General features: G+C 44.3%; 1 protein-coding gene across 4 annotated transcripts; it reads right to left on the reverse strand.

The window, feature by feature from the left end:
* Window positions 1–1,088: 1,088 nt before the first annotated feature.
* LOC146839001 (uncharacterized) lies at window positions 1,089–20,643 on the reverse strand. Of its 4 annotated transcripts, none has more exons than XM_085603039.1 (4): window positions 20,281–20,643; window positions 12,087–12,185; window positions 6,700–6,870; window positions 1,089–6,519 (listed from the first exon to the last, which is right to left on the reverse strand). In XM_085603039.1, exon 4 carries the CDS (start codon window positions 5,672–5,674, stop codon window positions 4,115–4,117), a length of 1,560 nt encoding a protein of 519 aa, XP_085459165.1. In that variant the 5' UTR covers window positions 5,675–6,519; window positions 6,700–6,870; window positions 12,087–12,185; window positions 20,281–20,643; the 3' UTR covers window positions 1,089–4,114. The 4 variants fall into 4 exon arrangements, with proteins under 4 accessions (XP_085459165.1, XP_085459166.1, XP_085459167.1 ...); XM_085603040.1 differs by having other exon boundaries at window positions 12,087–12,250; XM_085603041.1 differs by having other exon boundaries at window positions 20,276–20,643.
* Window positions 20,644–21,678: the final 1,035 nt, after the last annotated feature.

Genomic DNA, 21,678 nt, shown 5'->3' on the forward strand with positions numbered 1-21,678 from the left:
TCTGCTTTTCACATCAATCAATCAGTTGAGTTACCCGTGTTCTTTCCTCAACCTAATTCTATAGCAGAACGAACTCTACACACGTTCGATGTTAGAAGAGCTCTACTATATTATGTATAAATAACAAAAGATTTTCGCAAGACAAAACAGCTCTTTGTTGTTTTTTCGCCACAACACAAAGGCAATCCTATATCTAAATCGGGCATTGCACGATGGATTGTCAAATGTATCTGAACATTTTATGTGAAAGCAAACAGAACCTGACAATACCCCCTAGGGAGCATTCCACCTGCAAAATAGGTGCTACTATGGCCTTCTAAGGGAATATTCCCTTAGCTGACATGTGTAAGGCAGCAACATGGTCTACACCACACACATTCACCAAACATCATTGACTTATGATACGGACATGAATACTTTCTGGAGAAGAACCGCCTGATAGGGTACAAAATCATATCTTTTTCTACACCAGCAATTAAGTTATAAACTTGAATTCGATCCACTTTGTGATTAAACACCTCTCATTCCAACAAGCATCACAGGACCACTTATTGTTATTTTACCAATTAGTGATAATGTTTCGGGTGGCAACAACAATAAATATGTTTACAATTTTACCTTCGAAAGGAAAAACATACCATGTCTAAATCATGCTGCACAATAGGGCATTTTTAGGTGTAGCATTCATTAAGGTTTGACCAGACTTGAAACCACAACTCCTTATCTTTTCAGAATTTAAATGTCATATGGAAATAGTTCCAACAGACCCACCACAAGACCAGTATCAATTAGAAGATGAGTTCATTGTAATTGGAGAATATGTGCTGATAAATAATCTATTGATGTAAAATACAGTGGTCAGGCCATGTTTGTGGATCCAATCTATTCAGATTTTAACTTCATACTTTGTTCCATAAATTGACTGAGCATAATACTTGAAGGTCCATCTCTCAGATCAGTTCTATTACAGTTTTATTTCCGATAACGATAATTGAGATCAATGATAAATAGATTTTAGGAGCCATGGGTGGAATTGATCCTCTAGATTATTATCTGCAACAGACGCCAGAACAAACAGATAACATCCAAAAGGTTTGAATATGTTTATTATAGTGGTTTAGAGAAAACCAAAAAGACACACATTGTTCCTGATACTCAGAAAATGCATCTAAAAATCATGATTACATCATATCTTATGTTGAAGGTCCAGAGACCGCTTGTGCTACTTTTCTGTATAAGTGACAACATTTGGAAATATATTTAACAAAACATTAAAGCTTGATGTCAGAAATTCTGTCTTTAAATAAGTATTGTGTCAGAGTGAAGCGAGATGGTTTTCATTTGATCTCAAGCAATACTAACATTAAATAGGTAGTTGTACAGGTTACTAACTCAACTAATGTTATTAGCAAACTTAATTTGGAGACAATTTAGAAAAATAGGGTTTTACCGTTCACAAACGCCTGATTCGGTATTTCTCATGGTTTGAATGCTAAAACCCTTTTTGAAATATACTAAGACCATTTAAGGATTCAGAATTTGGAAGGGGATATTAATAGTGTCCCTTCTGAAACTTGAATGCATCCTTATAGTATGTATTAAGTTTTTCGACCAAACATCAGTTGCAAAACATTAATACGAGGCGGTAATCCATTCGCAAACTGGAAGGATTCCCCAAGGGGAACTTTTTGAATGTGAAAGTAAAAAATGGGCTGCATTTAAAAAAAATGAAATATTCCTTTATCTAAAAGCTATCACAGAAACTGTAGTCTGCTGACCCCTAAAGGAACCACTTTTACCAAATGGATTATTAGTGATGGAGGTTTAATATGTCCTATATTTCTGAGGTTTAGGGCTTGAGTTAGATTTCAGTGGATGGTTTACTGCATCACATTGGTGACGGATATCCCATCTGCAGAAATATTACTCCCATAGGACATAAAGGAATTTATATTTCGTCCGACAGGATATCCGTCACCGTTGGGACACAGTAACCTGTCTACTGAGATCTAATTCATGCCCTTAGACTCCAATAATTTTGTCCTGTGGTGTAAATATGTTACTGTTATTTTATTTCCCGTTCCAATATTGTAATGAAGTGTACCTATTCTTTTTGTCAAACATATTGAAATATCTTTATCACAAATTTTAGGGAACTCTAAAAAGTGTTTTTACTCTCTAACTAAGGTGTATACTTACTTACTAAGGTGTATAGAATACAGTGTGGTAAGTATACGGGAGAGGCAGCGATGTACCGTCCTGATAAGACCATGATAATTAACTAAATCAGTCGAAATATTGACTATGCAGGGACTGTTTCACATGAACTATGTCTCCTGAGAATCAGCTTTGCTTAACTTGTATTGTACATAAGTAATTCTCAGCCCTGTTTCTGTTCATATTATGTGGATCTGATTGTTTTATCATCATATCACTTTCAGCTTGACCACTCCGATGGCATCACTCAGAAATTTATATATACACTTGCTGCTGAGAATACAATTTGGCTTTTTAGAAATGAAAAGGACTCATCTGAATTTTATTTATTTAAAAAAGGTTTATTAACCTCGACACAGGCCCTGCATATGTGATACATTCCTGTGAGATAATGAACCCACGAACCCCTGAGTTTGTTCACAATGAGAATGGTTAGTGCTCATATGCGGCTCCGCTCATTACTCTGGAGTAGAAAGACGACACTGAGCTGCGCGATGTCTCCTACCGGCGTGCAGCAGTACTGCTTTAAAGTTTCAGTATACAGTCTGGCGCCTGGGGAATATTCCCAAGGTGAGGAATTAGCAGGTAAAGGAATATCCTCCAGAAACAGCGTGACCAAAGGTAAGTAACTCGTTTGTTACGTTTTACTGCTGCTGTATCTTATCAAGAAAATTCGGCATTGAATAATGTTAACAAAGTGTACAAAACTCTACACCCAAAATATATATTTCAGTCTTATGTAAACAAACAAGGGTGAGTAGAAACCTTTTAGGTCTAGTACATTTGAGACAGAAATAATGTGAATTTTGATGCAATTAGTTGATTTTTGCAAGCACTAACATTTCTGTGAGTCGAGGAGTGACCTTGAGAGTTTTGTACCTTTCAGATACTCAAACTGCTGATTTTTTGGGAATTTGTTGACTATTTTCAATCCCACAAATTTCTTTGGAGGTTGCATGCCAGCAGCCTAAGTTATACTGCAAGATTTAATTGACAAATCCTACTGCAACTACAATTTTTGCTCTTTCATGTAAAGTCAGGTTGCATTAAAAGCTTTTCTGCAACTCAGGATGGATTTGGGTTCCTATTCACCTAGTGTGGATGCATTTCTCATGTTTTGCGAGACTGACTTTCTTGTCTGACTAAACCTTTTCTTGCATTCAGAGCACGTATAAGGCTTTAGTCCAGTGTGGGTTCTCTAATGTCGAATTAGATTGTTTTTGTCAATAAACTTTTCTGACATTCAGAACATCCTAAGGCTTTTCCCCCATGTGAGTACACTCATGTTGAATGAAAAGCAGTTTGCAACCAAAGATTTGCTTGCATTAGAAGCACTCATAAGGTTTTTCCCCAGTAAGGGATGGCTCATGACGTGTAACACTGTCTTTCAGATAAAAGCTTCTCTGGCATAAGGATTTTCTCCAGTGTGGAGTTTCTCATGTTGAGTGAGAAAGCATTTTTCTCTGAAGGTTTTCTGGCATTCAGAGCACTCAAAAGGTTTTTTCCCAGTGTGGAGTCTCTCATGGTTAGTGAGATTGTGCCTATCAATGAGGCATTTCTGGCATTCAGAGCACTGGTAACGTTTTTTTCCTGTGTGTGTTTGCTCATGTAGTGTGAGACTGCGTTTAAAATGTTATCTTTTCTGACAATCAGAGCACTGAAAATTATTTTGGACGGTGTGTGTCTGCTTATGGCGCTTATAACAGTCTCTATCTCTGAAACGTTTCTGGCACTTAAAGCACTGATAAGGTTTTTCCCCAGTGTGGATTCTTACATGTTCAGTGAGATAAGATTTATGTCTGAAACTTTTTGGGCATTCAGAGCATTGAAAAAGGTTTTCTCCAGTGTGGATTCTTGTATGTTGAGTAAGTCTTTTTTTGTCACTGAAACATTTCTGTCATTCAGAGCACTGATAAGGTTTTTCCCCAGTGTGGGTTCTTGTATGCCGAGTCAAACTGCTTTTTACAGTAAAACATTTCTGGCATTGAGAGCACTGATAAGGTTTTTCCCCAGTGTGGAATCTCACATGTTCAGTGAGAACTGCTTTAAGGTTGAGGTTTTTTGGGCATTCAGAGCCCTGATAAGGTTTTCCCCCAGTGTGGGTTCTTGTATGCAGAGTCAAACTGCTTTTTACAGTAAAACATGTCTCGCATTGAGAGCACTGATAAGGTTTTTCCCCAGTGTGGATTTTCACATGTTCAGTGAGAGAAGATTTACGGCTGAAACTTTTTGGGCATTCAGAGCACTGATAATGGTTTACTCCAGTGTGGATTCTTGTATGTTGAGTAAGTCTTTTTTTGTCACTGAAACATTTCTGGCATTCAGAGCACTGATAAGGTTTTTCCCCAGTGTGGGTTCTTGTATGCCGAGTCAAACTGCTTTTTACAGTAAAACATTTCTGGCATTGAGAGCACTGATAAGGTTTTTCCCCAGTGTGGAATCTCACATGTTCAGTTAGAACCGCTTTAAGGTTGAGGTTTTTTGGGCATTCAGAGCACTGATAAGGTTTTTCCCCAGTGTGGGTTCTTGTATGTTCAGTGAGTCTGCTTTTGCAACTGAAACATTTCTGGCAGTCAGAGCACTGATAAGGTTTCTCCCCAGTGTGGGTTCTTATATGCCGAGTGAGACTGTTTTTGTCAATGAAATATTTCTGGCATTCGATGCACTGATAAGGTTTTTCCCCAGTGTGGGTCCTTATATGCCGAGTCAGAGTGCTTTGATGATTAAAATATTTCTGGCATTCAGAGCACTGATAACGTGTTTCCTTACAGTGGTATCTTGTATGCTGAGCGAGACTGCTTTTGTCTCCGAAACATTTCTGGCATTCAGAGCACTGATAAGGTTTTTCCACAGAGTGGGTTATTGCATGTCGAGATAGACTCGGTTTGTTACAAAACCTTTGCTGGCATTCAGAACACTGATAAGGTTTTTCCCCAGAGTGGATTCTCATATGTTCAGTGAAATAAGATTTACGGTTGAAACTTTTTTGGCATTCAGAACACTGGTAAGGTTTTTCCAGAGAGTGGGTTAATGCATGTCGATATAGACTCGGTTTGATACTAAACCTTTTCTGGCATTCAGAACACTGATAAGGTTTTTCCCCAGTGTGGATTCTCATATGTTCAGTGAGATAAGATTTACGCCGGAAACTTTTTTGGCATACAAAGCACTGACTGAGGTTATCCCCAGTGTGGATTTTCATATGTTCAGTGAGATAAGATTTACGACGGAAACATTTTTGGCATTCAGAGCACTGAGAGAGTTTATCCCCAGCGTGCAAGCTCACATGTTCAGTGACATGAGATTCATCACTGAATCTTTTTTCCCCAGCTTGGGTTATTTCGTGTTCAGTAAGGCTGGTTTGAACACTGAATTTGTTCTCATAGTCTGTGTTTTCACAAGATTTATTTCTAGAACTAATGTCACCAAGTTTGTTTTCCTTTTCCTTATGTGCCATGCTAGGAGTGAGCCAGACCCTTCATAGAGTCCGGCTTGTTTAGAAAAGGGTCAGCATTAATCTCTGAAAGGAATCATGTGCAATCTCCTTAACACTTGAATTGAGCAAAATATGTCTGGAAGCTGTCCTATAATACCGGTTATAAGGTTTCTCGCAGATAATGGTCTTCAGGTTACGGCCTCTCCGGCAGCAACTTATTTTGTGACTGACATTTTTCTCACGTTCATATATATAAGTTCTTAGCAAAGCAGTGATAAGGTGTTGGTTGGATATTTAATGATTAAATGTTAAGTACCTTTTTGCGCTGACGTAATGGCAGTAACTAAAGACATTAGAGCACGCACAGTAGAATTGTGGATCATCAGTCGCAGAACATCAGTTCCTTTTAACCTTCCTTTACATGGAGCAAAGTTTGTAGTTCTGATGACAGGGATAACATTAGATATAGCGCCGCAGTGTTCACTTAATCAGTTTTTATATTTAACAGTTATACATATACTGCTGCTCAACAAATAATGCTAAGCCGATTTACATAGAATTCATCACAGAACAGTACACAATAAAAAGGAAACATATATTTGAGATGGTCATGGACATAATGAAGTGTGTATCTTTGAGGGTATTGCAAAAGTGAGGCGAGTGGTTTGAGGTGTTATATCCAGAGACAGATAGTCTCGAAGTTGTCACTGGTTAAAAACGGTTGTTGAGCAAGAGTGATTTTTAATCTCAGGGCTTTTGGCTGTCGGATGTGTCGGCTTCAAAGTCTTCTTTCAGTGTCTTTTCTTTGATGGTCTGCAGAAGAAACCTTTTGCAATAACTTCTTTTATTCGGTGTGTGCTTCCTCTCTGGAATTAGATGAGGCTTTAGATTAACGTTTATTCTGTCATGTTGAGGCAATTTGTCTTTCTGATAATATTTCAGATGAGGATGCTGTGACTGGTCTTTCTACATTATTTCTGATGCTGTGTGCACAGATATGGCTTTGTTCTAGGTTAATGAAATGCAAAATTAGAGACTTCACTTACAGGTATAGTACTTTTCTCAGCTCCCAGGTCCGCGCCACACCTAGATTTTGGAAATTGTTCAAGCTTAGAATGCTGGATGTCCTTCAGTTTTTCAAAATAATCCTTCTTATGGCACTGACATTCGGTTGCCTAGCGCTAAACCTTGCTTTCTTTGCACGTAATTTCAATCACCTGTAGATTTAAAATTAAACAGTTAATAGAAGTAAATTTCCAAAAATATAAATTAAAAGTCAAATCAATGCAGAATTGTAGAATTTTGATAAATGTGTGCTCTTTTTCTGACACAGCATAGCTAAGAATTGTAAACTGACAGCCCTTCGGATGTAAGAGTGAGAATTTGTAGAAGTTTCTAAATGTTAATAGACTCACATAACTTACATGTACCCTGTGGATATTTAAGTCATATGGGCTGGCACAAACATCTATTTTAAAAAAATACTATTAATTAATTTGTAATGTAGATTTCTGGGATGGGAAATGTCCCCTCCATTGACAACAGGCGTTTCCCCCTGCCTAGTTGCCAACTGCATGTATCTGTTATCCTGACTTTTGATTTTTGGCCTCGGCTTCACGCTAATCTATTGTGTTGCGAGCCCTATGCCTAGATCTATCCCTCAAATAAGTCAAGCGCAAAGAAATGAAAGCATACTTTCATGTATTAATTTAATTCCAGCTGATTAGCAGTTGTTAGGTTTTTCTGCACCTGGATTTACCAGGTGCAGAAAAACATGACACGATTTTTCCAGGCGGAAACATCTGACGGAAAAGCTGCATAAGACTTTGTCTGCAGCAGTAGCAGCCAAGACTTGTGCTGTCTTTTTTTCTAACTAGGGGAACACATAATGCTTTGCCCTGTTAGAAAAGATTCCCCTTCCCTCCCGTACTCTTGCCACCCCCAAAATAACTAATATATCTACCACCTGCTGGAAACAGGTGGTAAATATTAGCGAGAAAGACCCCATGAAATGGCAAATTGCGTGCGGTTTGACGACCAGAAAATCTGCTCCTCATGGCAGTTCCCCATTCCATGGCATCCACCTTGCAGTTGCCGGACAGTCTGTCCGAGTTGAAGGGACAACATCTGCAGTCTGAATTAATTGCTGGTACCTGTCCTGAAGAGCCTAGATGCCTGCCTTCCTGTCAGGTAAGAGAAGGGATTTTGACCATCCAACAGGAGGACGAGGCTGTCCTGGAAGAAGCAAGGTCCAGCGCATCCCTAGCAGCTGTAGGGGGCCGGAGGAAGCCAACTACTGGAAATCCATTCAGCAGGACCAGGGAGTCAGATGGTCCCCCCAGACTCTACCAACAGTTCAATGCAGAAAAATAATACTCTATGACAACGTGCTTGACGACGCCCAGTCAGGTGATGAATGTGTGCAGCCAACCTGCCCGTGCAGGGCCACACTTGCCAAATTCTTAACTAAACCAAGAGGGGCTGAATCTACAGATTTCCTGGAGAAACTGTGTGGGGCTGTATCTGCCGAATTCCTTAGCGGTCCATGTCAGAAGCTCATGAGGGACTACAACTACCCAAGTGTCGAACATCCTGTCTGAGGGTACGCCTGTGGTCCAGCCGGCCACAATGTGGGCTCAATTGCCGATGGAGGGGCCCACAGAGGGCCTTCACTTACCAACAAGCAAGGTGTGACCGCAAAACTTTGGAACTGCTGATCTTCACTGTAAGCTGTAAAGAAAAGGCAAAGCAGGTGCCCTACTGAATGCTGCCATGCACCCAGGACGTAAGAGCTCCACAAAAGCCTGCTAGTGGGCCAGTGCTCTCTCAAGTGTGTGGGTGTGCCCTGCGAGTGCTGGGCAGCTGGTAAGGGACCCTGACAGGACTGACTCATGTTGTGAAGGGGTAAGGTACTTAAGACTGGGAGCACATGTGTATGAGGGTGAATGAACTGCACCTGTACTATATTCATGCTACTCCTAAATGCCCCTGGAGGGGAAGAGGGATCAGAACCAGAAGAAAAATGAATGATACTAGGGAGGGCAGGGATAGACATGAGTGAGCGGAGCACCTGACAACTTAGAATGCAGAGATATTGACTTGTTTTTGATTAATGTAGTATTAGATGCAACTGAGTGAGTAAAGTACTTTTTCTTGACAAGATAAGCAGTGTGCTGGTCATTCATTCCTTTGTGTCTGTTGGTGTATTGCTGAGCTCTGAGTTCAAGCAGCCAACATTACCAAGCTGAGAATTCTGTGACTACTCGCCCTCGCTACCTTGGGAGTCAACTACAAAAAGGGTAAACTTGGTCCAGTTTGCACAGCTATTCTAGGACAGGTCTTGGGACATCAAAGGAAATGTATGTCAACCCAGTAGCTCCTGTCTACACCGTGGCCCCTGAACTGGATTAAACACAAAGGCTGGAACAAAAGTCACATGCTAGGATTTGTCAAGCTAAGGCGTTTTCCCCTTTTATGTTTTCTAGACAACAGAATTAATTTTTTTAACATTTATTTATCCTTTTCCAGTATGACATGATTTAACGTAATCAGTAACTTGTTCAGCTGACATTGTAGAGATAAACAGACTCAATATATATAGTAAATGAAAAAAAAAGTCAGTGTTAAGACAAGGAACAATGCAGTGTCTTGTCATTTACTTATTCGTATGCAATAAGTCACATGCAGACAGCCTTCTAATTATCTCTTTCTTTTCTCCACTCTTCTATTTGTCAATTATCAAGACTCTGGGCCTGATTTTAGGTCCAACGGGCCGCCTGCCTTGTTTAGAGATCTCTGCTGGCCCTGAGGGGCACTCTGTCTGTCAGAGGAGCCACAGTGGCTGCTCTGAAGGCATGGAAAGATTGGTGAGCAGCTGCCATGTTTAGAGATCTCTGTTGGCCCTGGGGGGGCACTCTGTCCATTCAGAGGAGCCACGGTGGCTGCTCTGAAGGCACGGAAAGATTGGTGAGTGGCTGCCATGTTTAGAGATCTCTGCTGGCCCTGGGGGGCACTCTGTCCGTCAGCGGAGCCACGGTGGCTGCTCTGAAGGCACGGAAAGACTGGTGAGCGCTGCCATGTTTAGAGATCTCTGCTGGCCCCGGGGGGCACTCTGTCCGTCAGAGGAGCCACGGAGGCTGCTCTGAAGGCACGGAAAGACTGGTGAGCGCTGCCATGTTTAGAGATCTCTGCTGGCCCTGGCGGGCACTCTGTCCGTCAGCGGAGCCACGGTGGCTGCTCTGAAGGCACGGAAAGACTGGTGAGCGGCTGCCATGTTTAGAGATCTCTGCTGGCCCTGGGGGGCACTCTGTCCGTCGAAGGTGCCACAGTGGCTGCTCTAAGGGCATGGAAAGATTGTTGAGCGGCTGCCATGTTTCAGGCGGCCAGTCACCAACTTTTCTGTTTTTCAAAAAGATACTCCTAAAGCAGGTGTTTGTTTTTTAAAAACAAATAACTAATTACTCTCCCATCCTTGGAGTTTTATCCCGGATTAATTTTCTTCCAGGGAGCTGCGTTCATATTTAAAGTTTTTCTGTTCAGGACTGTCATGTTTTCCCTGGTGGTCCCCAACAGGAGAAAAATACAGACAGCCTGATCTAAAGAGGATGGGCAGTGGGATGTATTTACACCAATGGCACCCAAATAAGGCTGGACACATAACAATCCACCTGACTTGCATTAGGTCAGGCAAACCATCCGTTTGTTGGACAGGGTACTCCACCACACTTGTGAATGTGTACCCAGTTCACCAAACGCTAAATCAAGACCTTTATCTTTTCTGTGTTATGCATTTATCTCTAGGTCTGCTTCATTATGTTCATCAGTCTTTCTATGATGTACCTGTTACTGAGGCTTGTGTGTTTAGTACAGGTTTAATATTGGTGTGTGTGTAGATGTATTTATACCCTGCGTTTTAATCTACACTTGTTGTTTATGCAGTGTGTTTGCGCCCTTATTATTATAAAAAGTGTTACGTGCGACAAGATGTCTCCTGCTTGTGACTTCTGAGGAATCCACAGGCACACCGTTCCTAACAGTAATATAAATGCTTGGGTGCCCCACAGGTAAACCTGTCCCAACACAGTGCTATACATGCTTAGGGGCCCAGCAGGTAAACCTTTCCTAACCCAGTGCTCCAAACGCCATGTACTCACTGCAGCAGGACTGGGCGCTCTAGGGGAAGTGATTTAAATGCATGACTCTTATGCACCCTTAGCTAAGCCACGTACTATACGCAGTACATCAGGATGATTCTCTTCGATCAGAAGTAACTCTCACTATTGAAAAGACCCCAGGTAGAACACAAACACACATACGGTTGGACGCTTTTAGGACATGTTGTAAACTATGATTTCATGTGTATGCAGGAATTGAATTGTATGTGCAAGTTAAGCCTTGTTTCACTATTTTCAACACACAGCATACAGCATAGATTGCTCACATGCGTCTCTTGATGAAGGGAGAACCCCTAAAATTGCACTGGGGCAGACTGAATTCACTTGTGCAACAGTGGGTTTCGAAAGCGATTATATGAAAATAAATAAGCTTGATGGAACACTGAGTGAGAAGTGGATTTGTTTGCATGTACAGGAGAAATTGATGCAATTTAGTCATGTGCTATATAACAATAGCCACACACATGTACCTTGTGGCACGCGATCAGTGGATTACATATTTACTACAATATAGAATGGAAAATACAGGCTATGCATAGGCAAGGTTTGCTATTTCATGTCCTGACTCCTGTAAACCATCTTTCCACTTCAAGGAAACAGGTTTATTTCATGCTCAGGGGGTCAGTCTTTCTGCATGGGTATGGAGGGGGTTTAACAGCAAAGAATGGTGGTGAAGGAGGGGGAATGTTGCAGAAGATGTGAGGAAGCACAGACTCCCTGCCAAGCACGACACAGAATAAAAATGAGGCCTATACTTTACTCAGTAGGGCAGGGCCTAGCAAAGCCTGAAACCACAATACCATATATCCTAGATGAAGGGTTAGAAGAGTTTATACCAGGGCATAACTGGGTTTCTGCCAATGGGTTACCCCCACAAGATACGGGCACATTCCTCCCTCCTCACGTGCCTGCCGGTAGGGCTCCTGGTTGAAGGCGTTCACCCCGTGCATGGCTGTACGCTGGGGGATGTAGCGCTTCTTAACAAGTCTGTGGACTAAGAAAGTGGCACAGGTGAATCAACTCAGCCCCCTGCAGCATGTTACTATTAAAGAGCTGAGTTTGAGTACAGTGTTACGCTTTCATGTGAAACACTATTTAGACTGAGCACATATTGACAGTGCTGTGCTCAGTATTAGCTGACCCTGCTGTCACTTGCACAAACTGAGACATTTACAGCATCTGAATACAGTTTCAGAGTGCTGGTGTTAACATTGACAAAATCGCTTCCCACTGTGGTATTTTTAAATCAATATGCATACCTGCAGTTTCCATTGTACCATCCCGGCAGGTGGTGCGCACAGCACTTAAGAGGCGGCGGGAGCAGCTCTGGTGTTTGAAAGCGGCAGCGGGGAGGTGCCCTGTAAACAGCGTGGAGTTAATAAAGAAACTGCCCAAGCAGGAAGCAGGACTGGTTAGGATGTTACTGACAAAATTAAGAGGGGAAAAGAGAGGATTAAAAGATGTGACCTACCATATGGGATTGACCAATCAAAAAGTGATTTACATCTGCAGTTGACATTTTCAGTAAACAGAAACAGTTGGGCTGATAACCTGCACATGCCAGCGTGGAAACAGAAACATCTGTAGGTTCCTGCACTCGCAGCAAATTAAGATGGCCTACCCCAGACCACGATAATAGTCTAGATGTATTCTATTGACCTCCCTACAAATGAAACAAAACAATCTTGCTACCAACATAAATGCACTAAGCACACACTTTCCAGCTGCTGCCAAAGCCAAGTACACTTACTTTCAAAATATCATCTGATCGCTGCGGTCTCACCCACATCCTTCAACTAATTTAATCTCCCCACTAAGCCCACTCATCGTTCACTCCAAGCTCTGCCACTGACCTTCCGTCATACTTTCCTCTAAGATCACCACTATTGGGAACACCCTGCTACCTCACTTACTGCCCCTCTTCTCCTTTTTATCTATTTGCTGCTCTCTCTCCTTTCCTGCTTTTTTCACCTACAGAACTCCGCATTTCTCAAATCAGCCAATCCATCAAGCACACCATCTGACCCCTTCATGGTCATGAATATTCTACACCTTTGGATATATTTCTCTGCTGAAACTCTACTAAATTGCTCTTGCTTAACTAATACCTACCCGCTGCTTCAAACCTGCTGCCATATTATCCCTACTGAAAATCTTACTGCTGACGCTTCACCGTCTCTAATTATCATTTGTTTTTAGGATATTAAAAGGCGTAATTGACCCACTACATATGTCTCTTCTAACAACGTACTCCACCGCTTAGCCTTGCTTCACTCCCCTTCACCCATTTGAAACTGCACCCTCCCAAGTCATTACAGCTAACAGTTCTGCTCACAAAAACCACCAATCATGGGTCCTGGTCTCCTGTATCTGCTTGCAGCACTCAACACTCTAGTTCGCCCTATATTACCCTCTCCCTTCAAACCACTGACTTTAAGGGAACTACTCTTCAATGCTACGATCGCTCTGACTGCTCTTTCTCAGCAGACTGGGACACTGAGAGATCCCCAATGGCCACTCTTCCTCTTGGGGTCTCTAGGTTCAGTTTTAGGTTCTCCACTATAGTCGCTCTGCACCACCTCACTTCAGGACATCTTCTTTTTTGGGTTTTACCTGCGCAGCGCTTTCAAAATCTCTTGTAAAAAAAAAACCTTTAAAAGAGCTTTGAGCCCGCCCATTACTTGCCACTGGCTGGATTCCCTGCGACTCACGTTTCATTGCTTCTGATTCGGCTGCCCCTCCTACTTCCTCTTCTGAGTTGAGTGTTTGTCCATTCCATGGAGCAAGGCCCTTGCACAGCTTCCTGTCTGTGTGGCCAGTGTCCTTCCATTGGCCATGCACTTCCCAAGGTACCTTTTTTTTACTTTCTTCCTAGCACTCCACACGAGTGCATGTGTTTGTAGTCAGTCTCTCCTTTTCTTGTTGACCCAGTCTTCTTGCACTGCATTGCTGGTTGCCCCCTCACCGCTCTCTGCCTCCTTCTGCATCACTCTTTGCCTCTTTCTGCATCACTCTTTGCCTTCTCCCTCTTTTTTGTTGCTCTACCATGGCCATCTCAGTTTTTGGAAGTCCTGGGAGAGGCTGCGGTGCATTTCTTGGTGGCGCTTTATGTTTGTGAGCGTGATTCATCTGCTCAGGTGTTAGTCAGCCGTAAATGGAGTAACATGTGGCACTCTGCACTGTACCAATGCCTCCTGTTCCAGACAAAAGAACACCTGTCTGCAAAGATCCAATTCCGTAGCCGATCACTGCCGAGCAGATTGTGCCACCAAGCCGCACGTTTGAAGTTTGGCTAATGGCCGACATGACCCCTCTCTGAAATTCAGTTCTGGCCTCTGTGACATGCGTGCACCAGGGCTAAATTTAAATCAGGGGAAACAAGGTGGGGAAGCTTCGAGCATAAATAGTAAAAAGGGAAGAGGGGGAAAAATTGATTTTTGCCCGGGGCAGGGCAGATTGTAGAAATCCAAAACGAAACTGCATTGGCGTTTGCCGAGTACCTGAAGACTCTACAAACAATGCAACTTGGTGTAGAGCATGTCCACTGGGAACGGATTGTAGCCTGCATCCCAACACTACGACTAGGACCAGAGAGAAGTTGGCCTCTGGAGGCAGAGATCATGGAGTTGGAAATAGCAGAAGCAGTGACAGTTGAAGGGGGTAGATCTCTGAGCCCGAATGGCTTTCCCGCAAGTTCTCCAAATGTGTTAAGTTCAGGTCACCGGCCCATTACGGGCGCTATAACACAGGCTGAGGAGGGACAATCATCTCCCATGGGGCTTAAGGCTGGCAACGATAGTGATGATTCACAAGAAGGGCAAACCGGTAGAGGACTGTGCCTCATATACACCAATATCGTTGTTAAATGTGGAAACCAAGATCTTAGCCAAAGAAATTGCCAATCACCTAATTCAAATATTAGATACATGTTGAACTTGACCCTTTTTACAGGGTCATCCCTGAACTTTTTCCCTTCCTCCTGTATTTTTTCTGACCAGTTGGTGGTTTTTTGACTCTGGGCACTTTTTCACTGCTGATCAGTGCTAAAGTGCATATGCTCTCTATTGTAAATTGTTGTAATGGATTAGTGACTCCATGATTGGCTATTTGATTTACTTGTCAGACCCTAATACAGTGCACCATGTGTGCCCAGGGCCTGTAAATCAAATGCTGCTGGTGGGCTTGCAGCACTGGTCGTGCCACCCACAGAAGCAGCTTGTAAAATGTGGCTCAGGCCTGCCATTGCAGAGCCTGTGTGCAGTCTGGGACTGCCATGTCAACTTGGCAAGTGCACCCACTTGCCAGTCCCTAAACCTTCCCTTTTCTACATGTTAGTCACCCCTAAGGTAGGCCCAAGGTACCCCCATGGGCATGGTGCATTGTATGTATATGGTAGGATATGCCCTGGTGTGTGTGGCATGTCCTGATAGTGAATTACAGCCAATTTCGTTTTTCACTATTGCAAGGCTACCTGTTCCCATGGGACAGAATGGGCAGTTTGGTTATAACATCTTATAATCCTAACTGACTCAGGGAACTCTGTGGAAATTCGAGTTTAGAATGCCTGAACTCAGAATGTTAAAATACATCTTTTAGTGAGGGTGATTTTTACATTCTGTGTTTGAAAATACCACTTCTAGAAAGACGTTATTTTCTTGCCTAACCATCCAGCATGCCTCTGCTAGGTTTGTGTATTCCATGTCTGGTTTGTGAGTGACAGGGGGCTGCAGAGGTCCTTGGCTCCAGCAGTCTGATGGGTCAGGGCTGGGCTAGGCTGAATGGGACCTGCATTGAATAGAGAGTGGGGGGGAGGGGGGGGGCGGAGACTTCCTTTCACTGACTTGAGCCCTCATAGAATAGAGAGTAGGGTGAGGAGATTTCCTTTCAGCTACCTGGGCCAGGTCTGCCTTCAACAATGCTGTCTCCACCATCTGCCAGGAAACTGCACAGAACTGGTTTTTGCTGGGCACAGGCACCCTCTGCCTTCAGAGGACAAAGGATTTACTGGTATAAATATTGGGGCCCAGACCCCAGAACTATAGATCACTTCTGGGAATCAAGACAAACCTTTGCCAAGGAGAAGAACCAAGGAAGCAGAAGGGGGAGACTGCCTCTGTGCTGTTTGCTATTTCTGGGATTGGCCTGCAGTGGTTACTTTATTTGCCAAGGGGGAAAAGGACTTTTGTGAACTTTTCATAATCTTGAAGAAGAATCTCCAAGGAATTGAAGTGTGCTTGCCTCCTGCCTGAAGTCTCAGGGATACAAGACTACACCACCAGCTCCCCTGAACTCCCTTGCTGGGAATTCTACCTGCAGAGAGGTGCCTACTGTTTTTTGGGCCCTCTGAGAAGACTGCGTGTCGCTGGGAGCGCGATGCAACGAGGAGAAGTGTGTCGCCGCCGCAACAGTTGGAGTCGCATCGCCGAAGAAGCGTGCCGCAGCTGTTCGCCGTTGCATCACCGACAGAGCGTGTCACATCCCCGGAGAAGCATGTCGCCGCCGCAGAGGTCGCCGTCGCATCACCGGAGAAGCGTTACTGAGTGCGCCGCATGGCCGTCGGGCGTGCACACATCGCATCCAACGTTGCCGTAGCGCATCAAAGACCCATTTTGTCGCATCGCACCGGATCATCGCATCGTCACCGGGCCGCAGTAATAAACGACGCATCAACTCCCCACACAGTAAGGAAGCGATGCATCACCTCCCCTGCACAGCAGTAAGGAACGACGCATCCACTCCCCTGAGTGTAAGGAACGGCGCATCAACTTCCCTGCGGCCCTTTTGTTTGCATTGCGTGACGCATCTAAGGTACTTTGAGAGTAAAGTGTCGCATTTACCATCTACATTGAACTAAGCTATTTTCTACCATTTTAAAGTCTTATTTTTGATTACAGTATTGTGGATTTTTGTCGTTTGGTCTTGTGTTAAGTCTAGTAAAGTTTACTTATTTTTCTAAACTGATGTGGTATCCATTTGTAGTGTTTCACTGTATTACTGTATGTGTTCACAAATGCCTTACACACTGCCTCTGAGATAAGCCTGTCTGCTTGTGCTAAGCTACCAAGGGGGTGAGCAGTGATTATCCAGGAGTGTACCCCCCCTTATCTTGACTAGAAGCAAGGGTCCCTATTTGGACAAAGGTACCTACCTCTGCCAACTAGAGACCCCCAATTCTAACAATACACTTGCGGCCCAAACTACGTAGGCTTGCGGGATGCCTAGAACGTAGTGACCAGATAGAAAAGCCAGTGGGTCCTCTTGTTCAATGCCAAGAAGGCATTCAACTCTATGAAGTGATCCTATCTAGTGGCAATATTGGGCAAGATGGGTTTCGGCCAGACGTTTTTGGTGTGAGGGACACTGCTTTACACTGCTGCGACAGCCAGGTCAAATTGAACGGGGTGTTTTCAGACACGTTTGGCCTGGGTAGGGTCACCTGTAAAGAAAGCCCACTGTCCCTCTTACTTTTGTGTACAGGCAATAGAACCCCTGGTGGAATGGAACAGAAAAGATACACGAGGGGAGTCAGATGGGACACAGGGTGGAAAGTAGTTGTGTCGCTTTAAATGGATGTTCAACTCTGTTTCTAGGACATAGATCGCTCTTTTCCCAGGGCTTTGGAGATTTTAGAGAAGTTTGGATTCTATTGAGGGCGTTCCCACTATCCAGAAAGGCCCCCAGAAAGGCCCGACACTACCCACTTTGATGGGAGGTGGGGGGGTTCAAGTACCTGGAAATCTTCATAACAAAAGATGTTGATGTCTTTGTGACATAAAATCTGAACAAAATCCTGGAGGCTAATCGGGAAGCCATGGGATATTGCAGAGGCCTCACTCTATCCTGAAATTTCGCTACATGCTACAAAATGCTCCCTTCCTGGTCCTGGGGAGTTTTTCTGCTCTGTAGGCAAGGGACCTGCTGTGGCATAAAGGGTAGAGAGGATAGCCACGACTACCTTGACCAGGAAGCCCCTTGAAGGAAGCACTGCCCTCTGACTTGCTGCTCTACTCCTGGGCAGCACAACTGTAAGGTTAAATGATTGGGCCGTCTAGGTGCAGCAAGAAATCTCTGGCAAAATAGGAAATGAACCCAGAGGGCTATTTTAGATGCCTCTATGGCCGGAGAGGCATGACCACGCTGCCAGCTCCAACAGCAACTGTGATGGGTATATGACATTGGGCGACCCGGAAGACAGACTCAGTGGGCAAGTTGACTCTGGAAACCCCCTTCTAGGAATCTGACATCCTGAAAGGGCTACGGGAAATAAAGAGCCAATAAAATGGGACCTGGTGGGCATCTCGAAGCTGGACGTCATGTGGCGGGAAGACAGACTGATTCCGTTTACTGAGCTGCAAGGGGAATATGAATTAACAGGGGTTGTCAAACAAACCACATGCACAAGTTGGCAGTGAGTTGCCTATTGTAAAGGGAATTCTTATGCGCAATGATGTATTTGTGCCACCTGTTTCCATTCATTATTAAAGCAGCTCACAAAGGACATTTTGGAGTTGGAGGAACCTACAAGAATTTGAAACAACATTTTTGGTGGCCCTCTATGGATGCTGTTATGTAGGTGGATATCTCATTGTAACACCTGTCAAAAGTCGGATAATCACTAGAAGACATGTCAAACACCACGAGATACAATTGTGGCGCTAGATTTTGTCAAACCTTCTGGCATGTTACCAAGTGATAAATATCTATATGTGATAATTGATACCTATGCAAGATAGGTTCATTTAGAATTCACTTCTGCACCTTCCACAGTGATTTTGATCAAGTTATTGCGGAAGATTTTTGGAATTGAGGGTCCACCCAAAGATTTAGTTACTGATAAAGGTAAAGATTTCACATCTGCACAAATGAAAGATTTTATTGTTTCACATCATATTAAACATCTAAAAGGTGGCACTGTATTCTGCAACATCCAACAAATTGGTTGAGAGGATGAATATTTTTTCAAAAGAGGGGATTCAATCAGCGTTGGCTATGGGAGCCCTGGTGGCGGAAATTTTAAAACAAAAATTGTGTTCATATTAGATTACACCAGAGTCAAGAAAGGTGAGTCAGTTATTTTTTCACTTGTTCAAGCAATCAAAGTTTCCAAGGGATCTGTGTTCTTAAATAAAAAAGTATGGTGGAGCAAAAATGCTTAGTCAAACTCTCCCGAGAACAGGATAGGAAGATTCCAGAATGCAAACTAGGATATGCTTGAGATTTGCGTCATTCTTTTTTTTGTTCCCAGGGAGGCGAATGTGTCAGATTCCGTCTTATCAAACTTTAACATTTCCAGAGTAACAAGTGATTTGGCAAACCAGAACATGATCCTGTAATACCCATGGGTACAGTGGAAACAGATCATCTCCTTCGTTTTTCTCACTCATGCATGTCCATAATAAACAGAAGAAAGACAAGAGGAAAGTTTACAGTATTTACTCAAACGAATGCTGTCTATTATGAAGCATTTGTGCTGCGATTAGAAAACATATACAACTAAGCAAAGTAATGACATTACTAGCAAAACTGTATACAATGATCAGCCCTAACATGAGAAATAATACATCTGTCACAGCCTACCCTTACTACGTGAGCACTGGGATATATCAGTGATCTCTGGGATTAGCACCAGACCCCCATACTCTGCAAGGTACAGTGCACCAAATGTAAATGTAAATGTCCAGTATTTGTAAAGCACGAACAATTACCCGAAGGTGTCAAGATGCTAGGGGCCCTCGGGAAGATTAAGTGAGCTATTGCCCAGAGTCACATGGTGCTGAGCTGATCTGCCGCCGGTATCGAACCGTGAGCCCCGGGTTCCGGCGTCAGTAGCCCTGGCCGCTGCGCCACACCTCTTCCACCAAACATACTCTGCACAGGGCAGAGTATCAGTCATACGTTGCAGAGCACCAGTCACACTGCACTGCGCAGTGCACCAATCACACTCTATAGAGCACCAGTCACACTCAGTGCAGTGCACCAGTCACACTCTGCACAGCGCACTGCACCAGTCAAACTCTGCACAGTGCAGTGCATCAGTCACCCTCTGCACGGCTCAGTGCATCAGTCACACTCTGTACAGTGCAGTGCACCAGTCACACTCTGCATAGTTCAGTGCATCAGTCACACTCTGCACAGTTCAGTGCACCAGTCATACTCTGCACGGTGCAGTGCACCAGTCACACTGCGCACTGTGCAGTGCTGCAGTCACACTCTGCACGGTGCAGTGCACCAGTCACACTCTGCACGGTGCAGTGCACCAGTCACACTGCGCACTGTGCAGTGCTGCAGTCACACTCTGCACGGTGCAGTGCACCAGTCACACTCTGCACGGTGCAGTGCACCAGTCACACTCTGCACGGTGCAGTGCACCAGTCACCTCCACAGGGCCCCTTGGGATGTTGTAAGTGTCCTGTATAATCCAGCACTGATCTTCAAGGCCATGACTTGCCTTACCTCTCCTTGTGCATCAGTCAGTGGGAGTCTGCACGGCCTTGGAGAGAGGAGGCAGACCCGCAGTGAGCACCGCCCGGGCCCAGCCCGCCTGAGTCCGGCTCTGAGGGGCCGCCGGGGCCGCGGACGCTGTTATTCCCCCGGAGTGAAGCGCGCGCTCATGCCACGGCACGAATCGCGCGAACAAAACAAGACGTCTCACACATGCGCATGCGTAGGACCGCGCTTCATAGCTGCGCATGTGCGGAGGAAACACACTACTTCCTATCGCAGAGCAATCGGAAAGTGTTAGGGTCTTGCACTGGGTACGGACAGTGAACAGCCTTGGACAGAGGGCGCAGCCTGTAAAGAGTCTAATCCAGCGAGGATGCAAACTGGGCAGGAAACACCGTTTTCTTCCAGACACGGGGAATCCTCCGGAATGAATCACGTGAGCAGGTTGAAGAACGCGACCATTAACTGCGCATGCGCAGGAGATTGCATTTAGTCACACTGCCCCTGCGCAGAGGGAAGACACTTTCTCCCACAGAAGAGCCAAACTGAGGAGCTTTGCACTTAAAATAAATCTCAGCATTTGCTGTGCGCGAAGCGCCTCGTGCTCAGCTACAGGAGGCAGTGTTTGTTTTCAGCGCATGCGCAGTTGTTAATTTGCCAGGCCTTCTTTAACCCGCGCTCGTAGTGCAGTCCTGGGGCTTTCTTGTGTGATGGAAGACAGTGTCGACGGTGCAGGTTGTGTCCTCTCTCGGTGTCGACGGTGCAGGTTGTGTCCTCTCTCGGTGTTGACGGTGCAGGTTTTATCCCCTCTCGGTTAGACTCTATACAGGCTGTACTCTCCCTGCGAGGCTGCTCAATACACAGTGGGGAGAGGATGTGGTCCGTCGGCTAGACTGCCGATTTTGGTGCAGGAACCCAGGGTTCGAGCCTCGGGTCGCGTCCACATCCTGTGATTCTGGGCAAATGACTTAATCTCCCCGTGTCTGAATATGTAATGTAAATACGGTGCTCATGTACAGCGCTCCAATACCTTGGGTTCGAGTTCGCGCTATATAAAAGTTTAAAAGATGCACAAAAAAAAGTAACACAATCTTACAGTTTCATGTGCTTCGTACACTCAGCGCATGCGCAGTCATAACTATAGGAAAGCTGCGCATGCGCGGTTGTGACAAACCGTGTGTCCTGCGCATGCGCAGTGGTAGATCCAACAAAGTGGCTTTTTCCCATGTGCGGTTTGTTGTCCAGGTGGGGACAAGAGGCTCAGATCAGATTCTATGTTAGGACCGGAGGCTTTGATTATGCTTCTCATTTTCTTTACTGAAAATCTCAGCAGCCAATCAGAAAATAGAAAAAACACAAGTACTACAATACCCATAAACCTAGAGGGTATCACGTCATAACCATAGA

Source organism: Triturus cristatus, chromosome 4_2, assembly GCF_964204655.1.
Source record: "Triturus cristatus chromosome 4_2, aTriCri1.1, whole genome shotgun sequence".
Classification (NCBI taxonomy): Eukaryota; Metazoa; Chordata; class Amphibia; order Caudata; family Salamandridae; genus Triturus; species Triturus cristatus.